Raw genomic sequence first — 25,342 nt, 5'->3', positions numbered from 1 at the left:
TTAATAATGAATTAATGTAATTATTAATGATTAATTGTAATTTAATTATTAATAATTAATTAACGTAATTATTATTTTTTAATTTTAATTAATTTAATTATTAATTAGTAATTATTAATTAATTTAATTATTAAAAATTAACTAATTTAATTATGTTGCTTAATTAATTTATAATCTATTGTATTTTTTTTTTCCATGGCCATATTTGTTGAACTATGTGGAATACGTTTGATTTAATAATCTGTGGTGGTAAATGTTGTATTATTAATATTGCTGTTATTATTCTATGACTAACAATAACAATAATAATAGTAAAATGTATATGCTGGGGTAGTTGAGTGAAACATGGCTTGAGATGCGCATGTTTCCAGGCGTACCGTACCGTACCGTACTGTACTGTACTGTACTGTACTCATAAAAGCAATGAAAAATAATAATAAATAACCAGTGAACTGCAAGACAGCTGAATTGATCCTCAGCTTCCTCCTGAAGGTGTCAACTTCCACCTCTCTTGCAGTCAGCGGTTAGGAAGACCTGACATCGTCTTTGTGTCCACGTGTGTAGAAAATAAAAGAAGAACAACAAGACAAAAAGGAATGCAACAGGCACAAGCGGGTCGTTTGGCAACTTCCTGTTCCTCTTGCATGCCTTTTTTTTTTGCAACACAACCAAGACGTTTCACACGCTACTTATCCACAGGGTCATCCGAAACAATCGCGTTATTGTCCAGGGCAAGTGTAAAAAAAAATCACCGGTCAGCAAAATTCATTCTTTGCTCGTGTTCTTATGATTAGGTACACCTGCACCATGGAATCAAACAATCAAATGTTTTTTTTTACACAATTTACACAATGCTTATTTATAAATAGAATATTTTGGTCATTATTATAGCATAGGAAACAAGGGACAAAAAAAATCACAATTATAGAAAAATTAAGTGGCAATTTACAAAAAATAAGTCATAATTATAGAAATATTAAGTTGCAATATTAAGAGAAAAAAAAATCCAATTCTAAAAAAATTAAGTTGCAATATTACAAGGAAAAAATCATAACCATCAAAAAATTAAGTTGTAATATTACAAGGGAGAAAAAAAATCATAATTATAGAAAACGTAAGTGGCAATTTACAAGAAATAAGTCATAATTATAGAAATATTAAGTTGCAATATTAAGAGAAAAAAATTCCAATTCTAAAAAAATTAAGTTGTAATTTTACAAGGAAAAAATCATAACCATCAAAAAATTAAGTTGTAATATTACAAGGAAAAAAAATCATAATTATAGAAAAATTAAATGGCAATTTACAAGAAAGAAGTCATAATTATAGAAATATTAAGTTGCAATATTAAGAGAAAAACAATTTCAATTCTAAAAAAATTAAGTTGCAATATTACAAGAAAAAAATCATAACAATCAAAAAATTAAGTTGTAATATTCCAAGGGACAAAAAAAACATAATTATAGAAAAATTAAGTGTCAATTTACAAAAAAAAAGTCATAATTATAAAAATATTAAGTTGCAATATTAAGAGAAAAAAACTCTATTTCTAAAAAAATTAAGTTGCAATATTACAAGGAAAAAATCATAACCATCAAAAAATTAAGTTGTAATATTACAAGAGAGGAAAAAAATCACAATTATAGAAAAAATTAAGTGGCAATTTACAAGAAATAAATCATAATTATAGAAATATTAAGTTGCAATATTAAGAGAAGAAAATCAAATTCTACAAAAATTAAGTTGCAATATTACAAGGAAAAAATCATAACCATCAAAAATAAGTTGTAATATAACAAGGGGGAAAAAATCATAATTATAGAAAAATTAAGTGGCAATTTACAAGAAATAAGTCATAATTATAGAAATATTAAGTTGCAATATTAAGAGAAAAAAAATTCCAATTCTAAAAAAATTAAGTTGCAATATTACAAGGAAAAAATCATAACCATCAAAAAATTAAGTTGTAATATTACAAGGGAGAAAAAAAGCCTAATGATAGAAAAATTAAGAGGCAATTTACAAGAAAAAAGTCATAATTATAGAAATATTAAGTTGCAATATTAAGAGAAAAAAAATCAAATTCTAAAAAAATTAAGTTGCAATATGACAAGGAAAATATCATAACCATCAAAAAATTAAGTTGTAAAATTACAAGGGAGGAAAAAAAATCATAATTATAGAAAAATTAAGTGGCAATTTACAAGAAATAAATCATAATTATAGAAATATTAAGTTGCATTATTAAGAGAAAAAAATTCCAATTCTAAAAAAATTAAGTTGCAATATTACAAGGAAAAAATCATAACCATCAAAAAATTAAGTTGTAATATTACTTGAATTAATTTTGCCATTTCTATACTTGAAAATGCTTCATTTAGAAAAAAACATTTTTCTTAGATATGTATATTTTTTTTCTATTACGAATAATAGTCCGTATTCAACAATATTCAACAAGCCCCTAGTACTTTAAATAGTGCAAGTGTACCTAATGAAGCGTCTGGTCAGTGTCATTCCAAGGAGCACGTCATTGGTGTTCTTCTCCCTTCTGGAGAACACTGACCTGGACGTATGGAGGATTGGAATCTTACCACCGTGTCTTGATCGTAGAGCTCGATGACAATTATCGGCGGGTCGTCTCTCAGCTCGCTGGCCTCGCCGTACAACTCCACGTTCTCAAAGAGCAGCAGCTGATCCCACGTCGGGCACAGCGTCTCGGGCAGCACCTTGCCAAGGGAGATCAAGCATTTTTAGACGTTTTTCTATAATTAGGATTTTTTTCTCATAATATTGCAACTTTATTTTTCTCTGATTGAGATTTTTCCTGATAATTATTTTTCTATAATTTTATTAAAATATATTAATTATATTATAATATATTATGTATATTAATATATTAATAAATAAAATGTATTTTTTCTTAATATAGGGGCTTAAATTTCTATAATTATGACTTTTTTCTTGTAAATTGCCACTTAATTTTTCTATAATTATGATTTTTTTTCTCCCTTGTAATATTACAACTTAATTTTTTGATGGTTATGATTTTTTTCCTTGTAATATTTACTTTATATATATATAATATATAATATATAACTTCATTTTTTTTAGAATTTGAATTTTTTTCTCCTAATATTGCAACTTACTTTTTCGATAGTTATGATTTTTGTCTCATAATATTCCAACTTTTTCTATAATTATGATTTTTTTTCTTATAATATTGCAACTTTATTTATCTCTGATCGTGATTTTTCCTGATAACTATTTTTCTATAATTTTATTAATATATATTAATGATATTATAATATATTATATATATTAATATATTAATAGTTAAAATGTATTTTCTCTTAATAATATATAATAATAATAAATTTCTATAATTATGATTTTTTTCTCCCTTGTAATATTAAAACTTAATTTTTTGATGGTTATGATTTTTCCTTGTAATATTGCAACTTAATTTTTTTTAATTGGAATTTTTTTCTCTTAATATTGCAACTTAATATTTCTATAATTATGACTTTTTTCCTGTAAATTGCCACTTAATTTTTCTTTAATTATGATTTTTTTTCTCCCTTGTAATATTACAACTTAATTTTTTGATGGTTATGATTTTTTTCCTTGTAATATTTACTTTATATATATATATAATATATAATATATAACTTTATTTTTTTTAGAATTGGAATTTTTTTTCTCTTAATATTGCTTTAATATTGATTTTTAGAAGTTTTTCTATAATTATGATTTTTTTCTTGTAAATTGCCACTTCATTTTTCTAATGTAATATTTACTTAATATTTACTAATGTAACATTTACTTATAATGTATAATGTAATATTTACTTTTTTTCCTGTAAATTGTCACCTTAATTTTCTATAATTATGATTTTCTTTCTCTTGTAATATTACAACCTAATTCCAACTTAATTTTTTGATGGTTATGATTTTTTTCCTTGTAATATTTACTTTATATATAGATATATAATATATAATATTATTATTAAAATGATTTTCTACCTAATTTTTTCATTTATTACTCGACTACATGGAGACCAATTATGAGGCAAATCAGGAAGTGTTAACGTTGTTGTCCCGCTCACCTCTGTGACTTGGCTCTGCGTGGAGAAGAAGACGCGGGCGAAAGGATCCGACAGTCCGGTGCTGTCGGCGGCGAAGAGGCTTCGGGCTTGGTACATGTGAACCCTCAGCTGGAAGATCTGCTTCACTGCCGACACACAAAAGGGGATTTGGCGGGATTAGATTAGATTAGATTAGATTAAATTAAATTAAATTAAATTAAATTAAATTAAATTAAATTAAATTAAATTAAATTAAATTAAATTAAATTAAATTAAATTAAATTAAATTAAATTAAAAAAAATAATTAAATTAAATTAAAAAAATAATTAAATTAAATTAAATTAAATTAAATTAAATTAAATTAAATTAAATTAAATTAAATTAAATTAAATTAAATTAAATTATTTCACATTCAGTCAAATAAATAACATTATTACTGTTTAAAAAAAAGTTTTATGTTAATATTATTGCCAGTATATTAAATAACGTGCAATATCATCCAATAAATGGTGGCCGAGTGGGTTGCGTAAATTAAATTAAATTAAATTAAATTAAATTAAATTAAATTAAATTAAATTAAATTAAATTAAATTAAATTAAATTAAATTAAATTAAATTAAATTAAATTAAATTAAATTAAATTAAATTAAATTAAATTAAATTAAATTAAAAAAAATAATTAAAAAATAATAATTAAATTAAATTAAATTAAATTAAATTAAATTAAATTAAATTAAATTAAATTAAATTAAATTAAATTAAATAAATTAAATTAAATTAAATTAAATTAAATTAAATTAAATTAAATTATTGCACATTCAGTCAAATGAATAACATTATTACTGTTTATATTATATAACGTGCAATATCATCCAATAAATTGTGGCAGAGTGGGTTGCGTAAATTAAATTAAATTAAATTAAATTAAATTAAATTAAATTAAATTAAATTAAATTAAATTAAATTAAATTAAATTAAATTAAATTAAATATTGCACATTCAGTCAAATGAATAATACTATTACTGTTGGTAAAAAAAAGTTTTATGTTAATATTATTGCCAGTATATTAATTAACGTGAAATATAATCCAATAAATGGTGGCCGAGTGGTTTGCGTAAATTAAATTAAATTAAATTAAATTAAATTAAATTAAATGAATAACATTATTACTGTTTGTAAAAAAAATAAAATAATTTTTATGTTAATATTATTGCCAGTATATTAATTAACGTGAAATATAATCCAATAAATGGTGGCTGAGTAGTTTGCGTAAATTAAATTAAATTAAATTATTGCACATTCAGTCAAATGAATAACATTATTACTGTTTGTAAAAAAAAAAAAAATTTATGTTAATATTATTGCCAGTATATTAATTAACGTGAAATATAATCCAATAAATGGTGGCCAAGTAGTTTGCGCAAATTAAATTACATTAAATTAAATTAAATTAAATTAAATTAAATTAAATTAAATTAAATTAAATTACATTAAATTACATTAAATTAAATTAAATTAAATTAAATTAAATTAAATTAAATTAAATTAAATTAAATTTGTAGCGCCATCTCTCTCTCTCATGTTACATTGTCGTGTGCGGCATCTAGTACTTTAGCCATTGTGTAGAGTTCCAGTGTACACGTCAGAAGTACACAACAGCATGAAAACGTCACAGCTAAATACTACAATAGAAGAACTTTGAACATATTTCTGTGTACAGGATACCCACTCATGTACGTCAGACTGATGGGGGGTGCGGACTGCAAGCCAGGCCCTCTGGACAGTTTATTTTCCTCAAATCCGTTTGGAAGTCCACACAGGTAGTCTTTGCGTTGGCGGTTCAGACCCAACCAAAGATAAATCTCAATCTTGGACTGCACGGTCCAGCCCGCGGGTCCAAAACCTCTCTTACCCGGGATCTTTAAGAAGAACCTCACACGTTAGACAACGGGTAAAAGTGAACCAATGAATACAATTTTCATATGACGCACCCTCAGGAAGATGGTTTTGACTTTGCCGCAGTCCTTCCCTCGCTCCTCGTCCATGCCGGAATACAAGATGTCTTTGGACGGGACTCGTGCATACGCAATCCTTTTGCCGTTGCTGATCATCCAGATGAAAACATCGGGAACACTGTGTTGCGGCTGCAAATTAAATTAAATTAAATTAAATTAAATTAAATTAAATTAAATTAAATTAAATTAAATTAAATTAAATTAAATTAAATTAAATTAAATTAAATTAAAACTAAACTAAACTAAACTAAACTAAACTAAACTAAACTAAACTAAACTAAACTAAACTAACTAAAATAAAATAAAATAAAATAAAATAAAATAAAATAAAATAAAATAAAATAAAATAAAATAAAATAAAATAAAATAAAATAAAATAAAATAAAATAAAATAAAATAAAAAATTAAATTAGTTCGGTTTAGTTCAACTAAACTAAACTAAACTAAAATAAACTAAAATAAACAAAAATAAGAAATTAAATTAGTTCGGTTTAGTTCAACTAAACTAAACTAAACTAAACTAAACTAAACTAAAATAAAATAAAATAAAATAAAATAAAATAAAATAAAATAAAATAAAATAAAATAAAATAAAATAAAATAAAATAAAATAAAATAAAATAAAATAAAATAAAATAAAATAAAATAAAATATGCCCTGTGATCTCACCCAAAGACAGCTGGGATAGGCTCAAGCACCCCGCGACATTTGTGAGGAAAAAGCGGTAGAAACTAAACTAAACTAAACTAAACTAAACTAAACTAAACTAAACTAAACTAAACTAAACTAAACTAAACTAAACTAAAAGAAACTAAACTAAACTAAACTAAACTAAACTAAACTAAACTAAACTAAACTAAACTAAACTAAACTAAACTAAACTAAACTAAACTAAACTAAACTAAACTAAACTAAACTAAAATAAATAAAATAAAATAAAATAAAATAAAATAAAATAAAATAAAATAAAATAAAATAAAATAAAATAAAATAAAATAAAATAAAATAAAATAAAATAAAATAAAACAGTCTCAGACTCCATCGGTGGTAAATGAAATTGAAGTAAATGAAACATCAGACGCTAATAGCAGCTAACAGTTGACTGTTGGCCATTCGATTAACCAAAAGATACAATTTAATTCCAGTTAAATCAAATGAATTGCATGAACGCAAAATGAATGCAAAGCCTTGTTTAGTATAAGAAAACAGGTTTAAGTATGACATTAGTATGACAGGAAGAACCCGACACGTAAACAACAGACATGCTCCATGGGAACATGTCAGTTGCTTGTATTTTTAAGAGCACATCTTACTTCGTCGGCCAGGAATCGTAGTTTTTGGAGGAAGTTTTGCGCCAGTTTGACCTTCTCTCTCACTGTGCTCTTCTTCACCTGCGACCTCATGGCCTTGGCTTGCTGGCCAATGGCTTCCTGCAAAGGTAAACAGTTTTATGATGGTCAGAAAGTCCCCCCCCCCCCCCATACGTACCACTTCAGACATGCACAGCTTGACTCTCTCCCTGTCAAGCTTGGTTTTGCCTGACAAGTTCTGGTCTGTGTTTGCCAGCACCAGGAACTGACTGGATGGATGGATGGAGAAGATCTTGTGTGAACGCCCAGAACTTGTACGTTTTTATCTACGAGTACAGACCTGCATCTGTGGCTGAGGTCCTCCAGGACGCCCCTCAACCTCCGCTCCGGGTATGCCTTTTCTGTCTTGATGATCTCGTGCACGTCGTTCAGCCCTTCCTCCTGCAACCACACACCGCAAGCGTGAAGATGGAGCTTCAGGAGCTGTCTGACGAGGTGTGCCACTTGCCAGGTTGTCTGCGATGTTGTCTATGATGTTGGCGTTGTACAGCCTCCGCCTCTGGTCCTGCCACCAGCTCTTGATGTAAATGCACGGCTTGCGCTCAAAGTAGGGCAGGTGGAAGTAGTTTCTGGGGGTACACGCCGCCAATCATGAAAAACAAACATAAATGCAAAAAAAGAGTACAATTCAGCCATCACGATCAACCTAAATTAAATTAAATTAAATTAAATTAAATTAAATTAAATTAAATTAAATTAAATTAAATTAAATTAAATTAAATTAAATTAAATTAAATTAAATTAAATTAAATTAAATTAAATTAAATTAAATTAAATTCAATTCAATTCAATTAAATTAAATTAAATTCAATTCAATTCAATTCAACTAAATTAAATTAGTTCGGTTCAGTTCAGTTCAGTTCAGTTCAACTAAACTAAACTAAACTAAACTAAACTAAACTAAACTAAACTAAACTAAACTAAACTAAACTAAACTAAACTAAACTAAACTAAACTAAACTAAATTAAATTAAATTCAATTAAATTCAATTAAATTCAATTCAATTCAATTCAATTCAATTCAATTCAATTCAATTCAACTAAATTAAATTAGTTCGGTTCAGTTCAGTTCAGTTCAGTTCAGTTCAACTAAACTAAACTAAACTAAACTAAACTAAACTAAACTAAACTAAACTAAACTAAACTAAACTAAATTAAATTAAATTAAATTAAATTAAATTAAATTAAATTAAATTAAATTAAATTAAATTAAATTAAATTAAACTAAACTAAATTAAATTAAATTAAATTAAATTAAATTAAATTAAATTAAATTAAATTAAATTAAATTAAATTAAATTAAATTAAATTAAATTAAATTAGTTTGGTTCAGTTCAGTTTAATTAAACTAAACTAAACTAAACTAAACTAAACTAAACTAAACTAAACTAAACTAAACTAAACTAAACTAAACTAAACTAAATTAAACTAAACTAAACTAAACTAAACTAAACTAAACTAAACTAAACTAAACTAAAAAGCGGTAGAAAATGAATGAATGAATGATTAAATTAAATTAAATTAAATTAAATTAAATTAAATTAAATTAAATTAAATTAAATTAAATTAAATTAAATTAAATTAAATTAAATTAAATTAAATTAAATTAGTTCAGTTCAGTTCAGTTCAATTCAATTCAATTCAATTCAATTCAATTCAACTAAACTAAACTAAACTAAACTAAACTAAACTAAACTAAACTAAACTAAACTAAACTAAACTAAACTAAACTAAACTAAACTAAACTAAACTAAACTAAACTAAACTAAAGTAGTTTGGTTCAGTTCAACTAAACTAAATTAAATTAAATTAAATTAAATTAAATTAAATTAAATTAAATTAAATTAAATTAAATTAAATTAAATTAAATTAAATTAAATTAAATTAAATTAAATTAAATTAAATTAAATTAAATTAAATTAAATTCAATTCAATTCAATTCAATTCAATTCAATTCAATTCAACTAAATTAAATTAGTTCGGTTCAGTTCAGTTCAGTTCAGTTCAACTAAACTAAACTAAACTAAACTAAACTAAACTAAACTAAACTAAACTAAACTAAACTAAACTAAATTAAATTAAATTAAACTAAACTAAATTAAATTAAATTAAATTAAATTAAATTAAATTAAATTAAATTAAATTAAATTAAATTAAATTAAATTAAATTAAATTAAATTAAATTAAATTAAATTAAATTAAATTAAATTAAATTCAATTCAACTAAATTAAATTAGTTCGGTTCAGTTCAGTTCAACTAAACTAAACTAAACTAAACTAAACTAAACTAAACTAAACTAAACTAAACTAAACTAAACTAAACTAAACTAAACTAAACTAAACTAAACTAAACTAAACTAAACTAAACTAAACTAAACTAAACTAAACTAAACTAAACTAAACTAAACTAAAAAGCGGTAGAAAATGAATGAATGAATGATTAAATTAAATTAAATTAAATTAAATTAAATTAAATTAAATTAAATTAAATTAAATTAAATTAAATTAAATTAAATTAAATTAAATTAAATTAAATTAAATTAAATTAAATTAAATTAGTTCAGTTCAATTCAATTCAATTCAATTAAACTAAACTAAACTAAACTAAACTAAACTAAACTAAACTAAACTAAACTAAACTAAACTAAACTAAACTAAACTAAACTAAACTAAACTAAACTAGTTTGGTTCAGTTCAACTAAACTAAACTAAACTAAATTAAATTAAATTAAATTAAATTAAATTAAATTAAATTAAATTAAATTAAATTAAATTAAATTAAATTAAATTAAATTAAATTAAATTAAATTAAATTAAATTAAATTAAATTAAATTAAATTAAATTAAATTAAATTAAATCTCAGACACCATTTGTGGTAAATGAAACATCAGATGCTAACAGCAGCTAACAGTTGACTGTTAGCCATTAACCACCACTAGGCGGCGTCAACTGATGCTGGCGGTTCTGACCGATCAGTGACGACGGGTTTCATGGGCGGGGTGGTCGCCACCGAGGCCAGGTCGCCATCGTCGTCCATCTCCTCCTCGCTGGAGTCGTGGATGAGTTCCGTCTCCTCTTCGCCGTCTTCTTTCTTCTTGCCTCGCGATTTGGGCTGGATGGCGCCGTCCAACTCGTCTCCATAGTAACCTGCCCAAAAAGCCATCAGGGGTCTCATTTGATTTGATATCAAGTATCAAGCACTTTTATCCAGAAACCAGAAGGTGTGCGGTGGTGTACACTGCGGTCCATCCTCACTAGGGTTACGGGAGTATGCTGGAGCCTATCCCAGTTGACTTTGGGAGAGAGGTAATTGGTCGCCAGCCAATCACAGGGTACGTAAAACCCACGCCCACATGGGGAGAACACGGCAAGTCCACACAGAGACGCCCAAGAGAGATGCGAAAACCACTCGGCCACCATTTATTTATCATTTATTTATGATTATATTTTACGTTATTTAACATAAAACTTTTTTTTTTGTTTTTTTTACAAACAGTAATAATGTTATTCATTTGACTGAATGTGTAATTTAATTTAATTTAATTTAATTTAATTTAATTTAATTTAATTTAATTTAATTTAATTTAATTTAATTTAATTTAATTTAATTTAATTTAATTTAATTTAATTTAATTTAATTTAATTTAATTTAATTTAGGTTTGGTTTGGTTTGGTTTGGTTTGGTTTGGTTTGGTTTGGTTTAGTTTAGTTTAGTTTAGTTTAGTTTAGTTTAGTTGCTTCAATTTGGTTCAGTTTGGTTAAATTAAATTAAATTAAATTAAATTAAATTAAATTAAATTAAATTAAATTAAATTAAATTAAATTAAATTAAATTAAATTAAATTAAATTAAATTAAATTAAATTTTAGTTTAGTTTAGTTTAGTTTAGTTTAGTTTAGTTTAGTTTAGTTTAGTTTAGTTTAGTTTAGTTTAGTTTAGTTTAGTTTAGTTGCTTCAATTTGGTTCAGTTTGGTTCGGTTAAATTAAATTAAATTAAATTAAATTAAATTAAATTAAATTAAATTAAATTAAATTTTAGTTTAGTTTAGTTTAGTTTAGTTTAATTTAATTTAATTTAATTTAATTTAATTTAATTTAATTTAATTTAATTTAATTTAATTTAATTTAATTTAATTTAATTTAATTTAATTTAATTTGTCAGGGCTGCACAGCGGTCGAGTGGTCAGCACGCAGACCTCACAGCTAGGAGACCCACGTTCAATTCCACCCTCGGCCATCTCTGTGTGGAGTTTGCATGTTCTCCCCGTGCATGCGTGGGTTTTCTCCGGGTACTCCGGTTTCCTCCCACATTCCAAAAACATGCTAGGTTAATTAGCGACTCCAAATTGTCCATAGGTATGAATGTGAGTGTGAATGGTTGTTTGTCTATATGTGCCCTGTGATTGGCTGGCCACCAGTCCAGGGTGGACCCCGCTTCTCGTCTGAAGTGTTTTATTTCTTGAAAATGAAGTATAAAAGATGTCCAATGGAGGCCCATGTCCATGTCCATCACATACGGTACCTATGGTAACCTCAAAGCTGATGGGCTTGTCTCCAATCTTCCTGTCAATCATGGTGGCCTCCAGGAAAGACCCAAATAGGAAGAATTCCTCGACCTTCCCAGTGGCGTTCTGTGAAAATGTTGATGATGCGGCAGATGAAGATGCTAATCGTTGACTAGCGATGGAGGCAACAACAATGGACGTCACCTCTGAGATGTTGGGTATGCTCTCCAGCTGCACCTCAGTGGAGCTGGAGGTGTCGGGAGACGAGGGGTCCAGGATCTCCACGCCCAGGTTGATTAGCAGACGGGCCCTGAAGGACACGCCCTCACCGAGACCCTCGTTCAACTCCTGGTACTCGTCCATGAGGGTGTAGGTCCGCGTGGAGCCGTACATGTTGACCCAGGCTGGGCCCAGAGTGGGCAGAAAGCCTGGACGTCATAACAGAATCCCACATTTAATCAATCAATTAAATAAAGTCAATTAAATAAAATAAAAACAATAAAGATTAATATTTTAACATTCAAGACCTAAATATAGATTATATTTTTTAAAATAAATTTTAATAATTTTTTTAATAATATTTTTTAGTAGACATTCAGAAGACGATGAAATTATATGTAGTATTGCACACTGGACACTAGGGGTCAGTAATGTTACCTTGATGAGACAATAGTCACCGCAGGAAGTACTGTACAGAACAGGAAGTTAAAAAAAAGAACAACAACAACAACAGCAACATCAGTTGACGCCGCCTAGTGGTGGTTAATGGCTAACAGTCAACTGTTGACCAATGGCGTCTGAGACTATTTTATTTTATTTTATTTTATTTTATTTTATTTTATTTTATTTTATTTTATTTTATTTTATTTTATTTTATTTTATTTTATTTTATTTTATTTTATTTTATTTTATTTTATTTTATTTTATTTTATTTTATTTTATTTAACCAAATCGAATTGAAGCAACTAAACTGAACCAAACTAAACTGAACTGAACTGAACTAATTAAACTAAACTAAACTAAACTAAAATAAACTAAACTAAATTAAACTAAAATAAACTAAAATAAAATAAACTAAAATAAACTAAAATAAAATAAAATAAAATAAAATAAAATAAAATAAAATAAAATAAAATAAAATAAAATAAAATAAAATAAAATAAAATAAAATAAAATAAAATAAAATAAAATAAAATAAAATAGTCTCAGACGCCATTGGTCAACAGTTGACTGTTAGCCATTAACCACCACTAGGCGGCGTCAACTGATGTTGCTGTTGTTGTTGTTGTTCTTTTTTTTAACTTCCTGTTCTGTACAGTACTTCCTGCGGTGACTATTGTCTCATCAAGGTAACATTACTGACCCCTAGTGTCCAGTGTGCAATACTACATATAATTTCATCGTCTTCTGAATGTCTACTAAAAAATATTATTAAAAAAATTATTAAAAATTATTTTAAAAAATATAATCTATATTTAGGTCAGTCAACTGTTGACCAATGGCGTCTGAGACTATTTTATTTTATTTTATTTTATTTTATTTTATTTTATTTTATTTTATTTTATTTTATTTTATTTTATTTTATTTTATTTTATTTTATTTTATTTTATTTTATTTTATTTTATTTTATTTTATTTTAATATTATTTTATTTTAGTTTAGTTTATTTTAGTTTATTTTAGTTTATTTTAGTTTAATTTAGTTTAGTTTAGTTTATTTTAGTTTATTTTAGTTTAGTTTAGTTTTATTAGTTCAGTTCAGTTCAGTTTAGTTTGGTTCAGTTTAGTTGCTTCAATTCGATTTGGTTAAATAAAATAAAATAAAATAAAATAAAATAAAATAAAATAAAATAAAATAAAATAAAATAAAATAAAATAAAATAAAATAAAATAAAATAAAATAAAATAAAATAAAATAAAATAAAATAAAATTAAATTAAATTAAATTAAATTCATTATATGTAGTATTGCACACTGGACACTAGGGGTCAGTAATGTTACCTTGATGAGACAATAGTCACCGCAGGAAGTACTGTACAGAACAGGAAGTTAAAAAAAAGAACAACAACAAGGTGCTGTCCCCATGACAACAAGTGTAAGTCTATATCATAACTTCTTTTTTGTTATTATTACTACTATATTGCCTAACAGGAGTGTCAAGGTGACTATAGGGGTGTTATTTTATGCCTGGAGGGCTCTAATAAAACATTGGTAATTAACAGGTTTTGTCTGCTCTATGTAAATATTCCATTTATAAATACAGTGAAGAAAATAAGTATTTGAACACCCTGCTATTTTGCTATTTCTCCCACTTAGAAATCATGGAGGGGTCTGAAATTTTCATCGTAGGTGCATGTCCACTGTGAGAGAGATAAACTAAAAAGAAAAATCCAGAAATCACAATGCATGATTTTTTAACTATTTATTTGTGTGATACAGCTGCAAATAAGTATTTGAACACCTGTGTATCATCTAGAATTCTGACCCTGAAAGACCTGTTAGTCTGCCCATTAGAAGTCCACCTGCACTCCATGTATCATCCTGAATCAGATGCACCTGTTTGAGGTCGTTAGCTGCATAAAGACACCTGTCCACCCCATACAATCAGTAAGACTTTAACTTGTAACATGGCGAAGACCAAAGAGCTGTCCAAAGACACCAGAGACAAAATTGTACACCTCCACAAGGCTGGAAAGGGCTACGGAGCAATTACCAAGCAGCTTGGTGAAAAAAGGTCCACTGTTGGAGCTATCATTAGAAAATGGAAGAAGCTAAACATGACGGTCAATCTCAATCGGAGTGGAGCCCCATGCAAGATATCACCTCGTGGGGTCTCAATGATTCTAAGAAAGGTGAGGAATCAGCCCAGAACTACACGACAGGACTTGGTCAATGACCTGAAAAGAGCTGGGACCACCGTTTCCAAGGTTACTGTAGGTAATACACTAAGACGTCATGATGTGAAATCATGCATGGCACGAAAGGTTCCCCTGCTTAAACCAGCACATGTCAAGGCCCGTCTTAAGTTTGCATATGACCATTTGGATGATACAGAGGAGTCATGGGAGAAAGTTTTATGGTCAGATGAGACCAAAATAGAACTTTTTGGTCATAATTCCAATAAGCGTGTTTGGAGGAAGAAGAATGAAGAGTACAATCCGAAGAACACCATCCCTACTGTGAAGCATGGGGGTGGTAGCATCATGCTTTGGGGGTGTTTTTCTGCACATGGGACAGGACGAGTGCACTGCATTAAAGAGAGGATGACTGGGGCCGTGTATTGTGAGATTTTGGGGAACAACCTCCTTCCCTCTGTCAGAGCATTGAAGATGGGTCGTGGCTGGGTCTTCCAACACGACAACGACCCGAAGCACACAGCCAGGAAAACCAAGGAGTGGCTCCGTAAGAAGCATATCAAGGTTCTAGCATGGCCCAGCCAGTCTCCAGACCTGAACCCAATCGAAAATCTTTGGAGGGAGCTCAAACTCCGTGTTTCTCAGCGACAGCCCAGAAACCTGACTGATCTAGAGAAGATCTGTGTGGAGGAGTGGGCCAAGATCCCTCCTGCAGTGTGTGCAAACCTGGTGAAAAACTACAGGAAACGTTTGACCTCTGTAATAGCAAACAAAGGCTACTGTACCAAATATTAACATTCATTTTCTCAGGTGTTCAAATACTTATTTGCAGCTGTATCACACAAATAAATTGTTAAAAAATCATGCATTGTGATTTCTGGATTTTTCTTTTTAGTTTATCTCTCTCACAGTGGACATGCACCTACGATGAAAATTTCAGACCCCTCCATGATTTCTAAGTGGGAGAAATAGCAAAATAGCAGGGTGTTCAAATACTTATTTTCTTCACTGTAAGACATGTCTCTTTCATTACCCACGATAAACAATGACTTTAATAAACAATTTTACAATATAATAATTAAAATGATTTCTGTCATCCCCACAGCTGATAGTTAGTAAATAAAGATGAACATTTTAACATATTTAACATATTTTAACTTATTTTCCGTTATTATGGATACTATATTGGTTAACAGGAGTGTCAAGGTGACTATAGGGGTGTTATTTCATGTCTGGAGGGCTCTAATAAAACATAGGTAATTAAGAGGTTTATAAATAAGACATGTCTCTTTCATTACCCACGATAAACAATGACAATTTTATAATATAATAATTAAAATTATTTCTGTCATGCCAGAAATGTTGTCACCCACCCTAGATTTGAAACAGTATTGAAACACTGATATTTATATTTAGATATTTTAATTTTAATTTTAATTTTAATTTTAATTTTAATTTTAATTTTAATTTTAATTTTAATTTTCTTTTTCTTTTTCTTTTTCTTTTTCTTTTTCTTTTTCTTTTTCTTTTCATTTCATTTCATTTCATTTCATTTCATTTTATTTTATTTTATTTTATTTTATTTTATTATTTTTATTTTTATTTTTATTTTTATTTTTATTTTTATTTTTATTTTTATTTTTATTTTTATTTTTATTTTTATTTTTATTTTTATTTTTATTTATTGATCCTTACTGAAACTAAACCAGTAAAAATAAAAATAAAAATAAAAATAAAAATAAAAATAAAAATAAAAATAAAAATAAAAATAAAAATAAAAATAAAAATAAAAATAAAAATAAAAATAAAAATAAAAATAAAAATAAAAATAAAAATAAAAATAAAAATGGAGAACAGTAAAGCTAATCAAACTGCATGCTGAGTACAACAAATTCTTACATGTTGGCAGGTCCACACTAATATCGACAGTGCTCCCTCCTTCCCTTTCGTCATAGGTTCCCTACCCTATGGTTCCCGACCCATTACGGTTCCGGTAGGGAGGCCTCACCTTTGTCTCCATCATTGGAAATCTTCCTCAAATCCAGGAAGTGCGTCCCGATTGCAACATCGTTGACTTTGTCCGAGTCCCTGATTTGTATCTTCATGCGCTTGCACAGCGGCGGGAACATCTCGGTGAAGACGATTTGTTCGTTCCAGATGGGCTCGTAGCAGCTCTTCTGGACCGACGTCTTGCCCTGGTGGGACACAAAATCCTCATCTGGTGTTAGTGAAGGTCACGACATGCTTCGTCGGTGGGAAGACATCTTTACTTAAAAATGCACAAACTGGGATTTCTAAATGTGTATTATTTTTGGAATAAAATCATGGAATATATTACCAAAAATTCCTATTCCTTTATATACGATTTGGTGTAGTTAGTATTTTTGTTACAACATTATGGTATTAATATTATGAGGAAAAATTTTGACATTTTATAAACATAGAGTTAAAATATTAAGAAAAAAAGCTGTAATATTACAAGAAAAAAATTGCAAAACAAAACAAAGTTGTAATTTTTTTAAAGTTAGGTTAAGAAAAAAAAGAATATTATGGGAATAATGTCAAAATATTAAGGGAATAAAGTCACAATATATTATTTTTTATAATAATGTTAATAATAATGTTAATATGTTAATAATATTAATAGTGCAAATTAATAAATTAATAAACGATAAATAATAAATAATATATTAAGAATTATAATAACAATATTGTATAATAATAATAATATTTTATTTAAATATGCGTAATAATATTAATAATAATGCATATTAATAAATAAATAAATAATAAATAATTTTTTAAGAATTATTATAATAATATTGTATAATAATAATAATATTTTTTATTGTTATAATAATATTTTATTTGAATATGTGTACCAGTTAAAATGAAGAATTAAATCAATAATTCAATTCACTCTTCCACTTCTGTTACGCAAGATGAAAATTTAAATATCTGGATAAACACAAAATAAAAAATAAAAAAAGAAGAAACAAAAAATGTAATGAAATAAAAAAGTAAATAAAAAATTAATAAAAAAGAATATTATGGGAATAATGTCAAAATATTAAGGGAATAAAGTCACAATATATTACTTTTTTCTATAATAATGTTAATAATGTTAATAATAATGCATATTAATAAATAAATGAATAATAAATTATTTATTAAGAATTATTATTATAATAATATTGTATAATAATAATATTTTATTTAAATATGCATAATAATATTAATAATAATGCATATTAATAAATAAATAAATAATAAATAATTTATTAAGAATTATTATAATAATATTGTATCATAATAATTATATTTTTTATTGTAATACTAATATTTTATTTGAATATGCGTACCAGTTAAAATGAAGAATTAAATCAATAATTCAATTCACTCTTCCACTTCTGTTACGCAAGATGAAAATTTAAATATCTGGATAAACACAAAATAAATACAAAAAAATAAAGAAAAATTTTAATAAAATAAAAAAGTAAATAAAAAAATAATAATAAAGAAAAAAAGCAAAAATAATTGCTCTAAATAATAATTGCTACAAATAATAATGTTTTTCACCTCCACTGTATAACAAAGCTGAGATGAAATATACAGGAAGTAAACAAGTGGTTAGCATACAGTAGCTACACGTGTTGCTTTCCAAGATATCAAAGTGTACCTTTATAAATAAAGTTTTGATGACGGTGACCTTTTGACCTTGTGTGCGTTACTTACCTTCTGGCCGGCAAACTGCACTTGGACATAAGGGTCCACCAGGTCCTTATTCTCTCCTATGAACGCCTTTTTGACGTTGGCCATGATGCTGGTGTTCATCCTGGGCAGACCCTCAGCCCTGTAGACCTTCAGGTAGTAGCGGGCCCACTGCCGCTCCGCCGGGACCCCGTCCGGGATCAAGAGGTTTCTGAAGGACAATGCATCTCTTGGAATCCCATAAAGAGGTGGGCGGCGGCGGGGGCGGCGGCGGGGGGGTGTTACCCTTCAATATCGTCCTCGTCCGACTCGGTGACCTTGTGCGGCGTCTTGATGGTGTCTCCCTTGGCGACCACGGCGATGTCACACTTGACGTAACCTTTGCACCCGGCCGTGATGTCATCAGGGTCGGACAGCAGAGCCCATTTGTGGTTGAACTGATGTTCTTCAGGAGGAAAACACCAGCGTGGTTAATTGAAGGCAACAATAAGGAGCTTTACCGTGACTTTGAATGCATCACCTGGCTGAGAGTAGATGGTGCCCACGTCCATTTTAAAAGTCCCCACCAGTGTCCCGCTACGCAGGAGGTTTTTGGAGTGGATGACCTATCAAGTTGGGGGGGGGGGCATTATTTTATTCTTCAATGTTTGCCGTCATGGCCGAGTTAAGAAACTTACAGACAATTTGAGGATTTTGTCGAACATCACGTCCGGAGGCACGTGGAAGTCGAAGACGAAATACTACAAAAGAATCATCAACAGATATTAACATAGTTAAGCTTTATAAATGTTGTTAGTATATTATTATATGTTAGTATATTATTATATTATTATTATCTGTATTATCATGTTAGTCAATGCATTTGGAAGTGAGCCCTGAAAGAATGGCTCTGAACGCCCGGATCGCTGTGATGTCACAACGATCCGGGCTTCCTTAAGCCTCGGCTGTAGGGCTGATACATACGAGCTGAATACAAAAATAAATACCGTATTTTCTAATAAAAATAAAAATAAAAATAAAAATAAAAATAAAAATAAAAATAAAAATAAAAATAAAAATAAAAATAAAAATAAAAATAAAAATAAAAATAAAAATAAAATAAAATAAAATAAAATAAAATAAAATAAAATAAAATAAAAATAAAAATAAAAATAAAAATAAAAATAAAAATAAAAATAAAAATAAAAATAAAAATAAAAATAAAAATAAAAATAAAAAAGGTCAATAAATATAGGCACAAGGAAACATAAATGAGTGGAACTCAAACAATATGACTGCTGAATAATAGTAATTAAAATCTATAGTATATATAATATAATACATATGGCATGTTAATATTTGCAATAAAACAGATTAATTAAAAAAATAAAAATAAAAATAAAAATAAAAATAAAAATAAAAATAAAAATAAAAATAAAAATAAAAATAAAAATAAAAATAAAAATAAAAATAAAAATAAAAATAAAAATAAAAATAAAAATAAAAATAAAAATGAAAATGAAAATGAAAATGAAAATGAAAATGAAAATGAAAATGAAAATGAAAATAATAAAATGAGTAGAACTCAAACATTAGGACTGCTGAATAATAGTAATTAAAATCTATAGTATATATAATAAAATACATATGGCATGTTTATATTTGCAATAAAACAGATTAATTAAAAATAAAAATAAAAATAAAAATAAAAATAAAAATAAAAATAAAAATAAAAATAAAAATAAAAATAAAAATAAAAATAAAAATAAAAATAAAAATAAAAATAAAAATAAAAATAAAAATAAAAATAAAAATAAAAATAAAAAAGGTCAATAAATATAGGCACAAGGAAACATAAATGAGTGGAACTCAAACAATATGACTGCTGAATAATAGTAATTAAAATCTATAGTATATATAATATAATACATATGGCATGTTAATATTTGCAATAAAACAGATTAATTAAAAAAAAATTAAAATTAAAATTAAAATTAAAATTAAAATTAAAATTAAAATTAAAATTAAAATTAAAATTAAAATTAAAATTAAAATTAAAATTAAAATTAAAATATTAAATAAATATAAAAAAATATATAAATATAATATAAAAAAATAAAAAAATTTATAAATATAAAATAAAAATAAAAATAAAAATAAAAATAAAAATAAAAATAAAAATAAAAATAAAAATAAAAATAAAAATAAAAATAAAAATAAAAATAAAAATAAAAATAAAAATAAAAATAAAAATAAAAATAAAAATAAAAATAAAAATAAAAATAAAAAAGGTCAATAAATATAGGCACAAGGAAACATAAATGAGTAGAACTCAAACAATATGACTGCTGAATAATAGTAATCAAAATCCCAAGTATAAAAACCAATATAATAAAACACAAATTGCTGAACTAAATATGTAAATAGCGTGTAAGTTCATGTACTATGTTCACATGTGTCATGTGACACGTGGGCAAGAATACGCCAAACAATAGCGGTCACCAACCTCATTGTAATACGGACAGTTGGTGGATTCCTTCATGGAGGTGTACTTTTTATCCTCTCCAATCTCCACGCACACCATGGGGTCCATGTTGAGCCCCACCAGCTGTCGGGCCTCAATCACGGTCACGCTCACCTGCCGCCACACACGCCACGCACAAGTCATCAATCAATCAACGGGACACGAGAAAGCAAGTGTAATCCTGGCTTACTTGGTAATCTACAGGCCGGCCGGAGCTGGGCTCCATCTTGATGTCGGGTTTGGACCTGCGTATCAGCCACACAGCCATTCAGTAACTGGACTCAAGTCAACATGGTGCGCAAATATTCCACCACTGCACGAGTCCTGACCGCTTGTTGGACACGTTGGTGGTGACGGCGGTGACCGAGGCCAGCGAGACGGCGTCCATCTCCAAGCGGGCCCCCATGAACGTGGCCTGGCGATCCAGGTTCTGAGCTTCCAGGACAGCGGGCTCATCTGATCAACAGCGACAACTTTTAGCGGCTAACAGGCTGATACGCCATCATGATTTGGAGTACATGAGAAAGTCCAAGGGAAATGGTTGTTTATTGCAGAAGCAGTGTTGTAATAATGGTCAGGAGCAAAGTGCTGAGTCAGCATTAGCATGGCATTTCACGGCGCACAAAGAGGTAGATAAGGCTGAGTTAATAAAAGGACTGCATCAGGAGGTTGCTTACAGCCACAGCGGTCACTGCCAATGTTTTTGGACACATAATCAACTGTGGAATTTGTTCACTTCCTGCCTTTCAGATATAATTTTAATTTAAATTTTATTTAATTAATTAATTTATTAATTTATTAAATTTTTTACATTTTTAAAAAAAAAATTAAAAGATTAGGTAGGTAGGTAGGTAGGTAGGGAGGGAAGGAAGGAGGTAGGTAAGTAGGTAGGTAGGGAGTCAATGCTGAGTCAGCATTAGCATGGCATTTCACGGCGCACAAAGAGGTAGATAAGGCTGAGTTAATAAAAGGACTGCATCAGGAGGTTGCTTACAGCCACAGCGGTCACTGCCAATGTTTTTGGACACATAATCAACTGTGGAATTTGTTCACTTCCTGCCTTTCTGATATAATTCTAATTAAAATTGTATTAATTTATTAATTTATTAATTTATTAATTTATTAATTTATTAATTTATTAATTTATTAATTTATTAATTTATTAATTTAGTAATTTATTAAATGTTTTACATTTTTTTATTTTTTTTAAGATTTAAAAAATTGTACAAAAAATTTGCCATTTTTAAAAAAATAAACTTTACATTTTAAAATTTTTGTATTATTTTTTTTAAATTTAATTTTTTTTTAATTTTTCAAAAAATGTTTACATTTTTTTTACATTTTTAAAATTGTGTTAAATCTTTTTTAAATTTAAAAAAATAATTAAAATTTTAAAACTTTTTTACAATTTTTCTAATTTTTATTACAATTTTCTAATTTTTTTTTACAATTTGTTAAATTTTTTACATTTTTTTTACATTTTTTTTTTTTTTACATTTTTAAAAAAAATTTAAATAAATTGTAATTTAAAATTTTTTTTTTACATTTTTATTTATTTTTTTGACACATACTCCGCCTTTCTTACTTTTTTTACATTTTTTTTTACATTTTTTTAAATTTTTTTTAAATTTTTAAAAAAAAAATTTACATTTTTTTAAAAATTTTTTAAATAAATTGTAATTTTTAAAAAATGTTTTTAAATTTTTATTTATTTTTTTGACACATACCCCGCCTCTCGCCTCAAGACAGCTGGGATAGGCTCCAGCACCCCCTACGACCCTTGTGAGGATAAGCGGTAGAAAATGAATGAATGAATGAGTTAGTATGTTCTCTGTAGGCAGCATTATGAATTATCCTTACTGGCCTTTTTTTTAAAGTATATTTAGTGAGTGAAGATTGCTTTTATAGTTATTACCCCATATTTCCACAAAATAATTTAGATATGGTAGAACCAGACAGCAATAAAGAGCGATCGATGCAAAAAAAGTGTCCTTTTTGTGGGTACCCGTCAGATGAACGTACTTGAACGTGTCATTGGTCCATACCTCCATTCTTCTCCTGCTTGTGGCCGCGGTGCTTACTGCGCTTCATGCTTCACGTCGCTGCACTTTGCGTGGTGTGCGGCACGAATCTGCAACAATCCATTTTTAGTAAACCTCATATCATATCAGCTGTCTATCATCTATCTATCATGTCTATCATGTCTGCTTCAACTAAAACCGCCCAAACATTTGTAGGTTTTTACATTTTAATGAGGATAGCATGTAAACAATGACAGAAGGGGGGGAATAAGTTTCTCCAAAGGGAGGTTCCAGACCACAAAGTATCATTTCTGTATTAGTTTTTCATAGTTATGACGTAAAAAACCTGTTTACAACCTTCTAAATACAATTTTTAACATTATTAGAGCTCTCTCGACATGAAATAACAGCCCTATAGTCACCTTTTAACAAAGACAGTGCAAGAAATGGGAGAAAATCAGACATTTGAAACAGTTTACCTTGTCGGGGAGCAGAATCAATGGCGGACAGGAAGTGATGTCAGAGGTTCAAAGTGGAGTTTTATTTTGTAGTGAGCTATGGCCATAAGAGTAAGCTGTGTTTTTATTGTGATTACTATTATGATGTTATTATTATAGTGCCTGTGGTGAGATAATAAAAAGAGGTGATGTTCTCACCCAACAATTAGTGACACCTAGTGACCAAAGTACGATACTACATTCACAAGTTGAATGGCGGTAATGGCTGATACTGTATTTGTATTTACAAACAACCTGATGTACAGTGGGATGAAAAAGTATCGCAACCCTTTGGAATTTCTCACATTTCTGCATAAAATCACCACCAAATGGGATCTGATCTTTGTCAAAATCACACAGATGAAAAAACAGTGTCTGCTTTAACTGAAACCACCCAAACATTTGTAGGTTTTCATATTTTCATCAGGATAGCATGTAAACAATGACAGAAGGGGGAATAAGTAACTGATAGGTAGGTAGGTAGGTAGGTAGGTAGGTAGGTAGGTAGGTAGGTAGGTAGGTAGGTAGGTAGGTAGGTAGGTAGGTAGGTAGGTAGGTAGGTGGGAGGGAGGGAGGGAGGTAGGTAGGTTGGTAGTCGGTAGGTAGGTAGGTAGGTAGGTAGGTAGGTTGGTAGTCGGTAGGTAGGTAGGTAGGTAGGTAGGTAGGTAGGTAGGTAGGTAGGTAGGTTGGTAGTCGGTAGGTAGGTAGGGAGGTAGGTAGGGAGGTAGGTAGGTAGGTAGGTAGGTAGGTTGGTCGGTAGGGAGGGAGGGAGGTAGGTAGGTAGGTAGGTAGGTAGTTAGATAGGTAGGTAGGTAGGAAAGGAGGGAGGTAGGTAGGTAGGTAGGTAGGTAGGTAGGTAGGTAGGTAGGTAGGTAGGTAGGTAGGTAGGTAGGTAGGTAGGTAGGGAGGTAGGTAGGTAGGTAGGTAGGTAGGTAGGTAGGTAGGTAGGTAGGTAGGTGGGGAGGGAGGTAGGTAGGTAAGGAGGGAGGTAGGTAGGGAGGGAGGGAGGGAGGGAGGGAGGGAGGTAGGTAGGTAGGTAGGTAGGGAGGTAGGTAGGTAGGTAGGTAGGTAGGTAGGTAGGTAGGTAGGTAGGTAGGGAGGGAGGGAGGTAGGTAGGTAGGTAGGTAGGTAGGGAGGTAGGGAGGTAGGGAGGGAGGTAGGTAGGTAGGTAGGTAGGTAGGTAGGTAGGTAGGTAGGGAGGGAGGTAGGTAGTTAGATAGGTAGGTAGGGAGGGAGGGAGGGAGGGAGGGAGGGAGGTAGGTAGGTAGGTAGGTAGGTAGGTAGGTAGGTAGGTAGGTAGGTAGGTAGGTAGGTAGGTAGGTAGGTGGGGAGGGAGGTAGGTAGGTAAGGAGGGAGGTAGGTAGGTAGGTAGGTAGGTAGGTAGGTAGGTAGGTAGGTAGGGAGGTAGGTAGGTAGGTAGGTAGGGAGAGAGGGAGGTAGGTAGTTAGATAGGTAGGTAGGGAGGGAGGGAGGGAGGGAGGGAGGTAGGTAGGTAGGTAGGTAGGTAGGGAGGGAGGGAGGGAGGGAGGGAGGGAGGGAGGGAGGTAGGTAGATAGGTAGGTAGGTAGGGAGGTAGGTAGGTAGGTAGGTAGGTAGGGAGGTAGGTAGGTAGGTGGGGAGGGAGGTAGGGAGGTAGGTAGGTAGGTAGGTAGGTAGGTAGGGAGGGAGGGAGGGAGGGAGGAAGGGAGGGAGGTAGGTAGGTAGATAGGTAGGTAGGTAGGGAGGTAGGTAAGGAGGGAGGTAGGTAGGTAGGTAGGTAGGTAGGTAGGTAGGTAGGTAG

The 25,342-nt window shown here is 29.0% G+C and overlaps 1 protein-coding gene across 1 annotated transcript in view; it reads right to left on the bottom strand.

Moving 5' to 3' along the window:
- Positions 1–25,342, bottom strand: part of LOC131106963 (otoferlin-like) — a 56,905-nt gene that overhangs the window by 17,264 nt on the left and 14,299 nt on the right. The window contains exons 5-24 of the mRNA XM_078799166.1: positions 23,090–23,175; positions 21,374–21,500; positions 21,235–21,289; positions 21,027–21,158; positions 19,219–19,281; positions 19,062–19,146; positions 18,827–18,986; positions 18,566–18,752; positions 16,839–17,025; positions 12,182–12,405; positions 11,995–12,103; positions 10,442–10,619; positions 7,920–8,040; positions 7,752–7,852; positions 7,590–7,680; positions 7,415–7,531; positions 6,078–6,230; positions 5,816–6,005; positions 4,106–4,230; positions 2,592–2,726 (exon numbers count right to left, since the gene is read on the bottom strand). Of these exons, the coding sequence (XP_078655292.1) occupies positions 2,592–2,726; positions 4,106–4,230; positions 5,816–6,005; positions 6,078–6,230; positions 7,415–7,531; positions 7,590–7,680; positions 7,752–7,852; positions 7,920–8,040; positions 10,442–10,619; positions 11,995–12,103; positions 12,182–12,405; positions 16,839–17,025; positions 18,566–18,752; positions 18,827–18,986; positions 19,062–19,146; positions 19,219–19,281; positions 21,027–21,158; positions 21,235–21,289; positions 21,374–21,500; positions 23,090–23,135 (2,586 nt within the window). The 5' untranslated portion in view covers positions 23,136–23,175. The remainder of the gene's footprint in view (positions 1–2,591; positions 2,727–4,105; positions 4,231–5,815; positions 6,006–6,077; positions 6,231–7,414; positions 7,532–7,589; positions 7,681–7,751; positions 7,853–7,919; positions 8,041–10,441; positions 10,620–11,994; positions 12,104–12,181; positions 12,406–16,838; positions 17,026–18,565; positions 18,753–18,826; positions 18,987–19,061; positions 19,147–19,218; positions 19,282–21,026; positions 21,159–21,234; positions 21,290–21,373; positions 21,501–23,089; positions 23,176–25,342) is intronic.

Source organism: Doryrhamphus excisus, linkage group LG19 (genome assembly GCF_037039965.1).
Source record: "Doryrhamphus excisus strain RoL-2023G ecotype Guam linkage group LG19, RoL_Dexc_Guam_v1.1, whole genome shotgun sequence".
Taxonomy (NCBI): domain Eukaryota; kingdom Metazoa; phylum Chordata; class Actinopteri; order Syngnathiformes; family Syngnathidae; genus Doryrhamphus; species Doryrhamphus excisus.
This window is presented reverse-complemented; position numbering and strand designations above follow the sequence as displayed.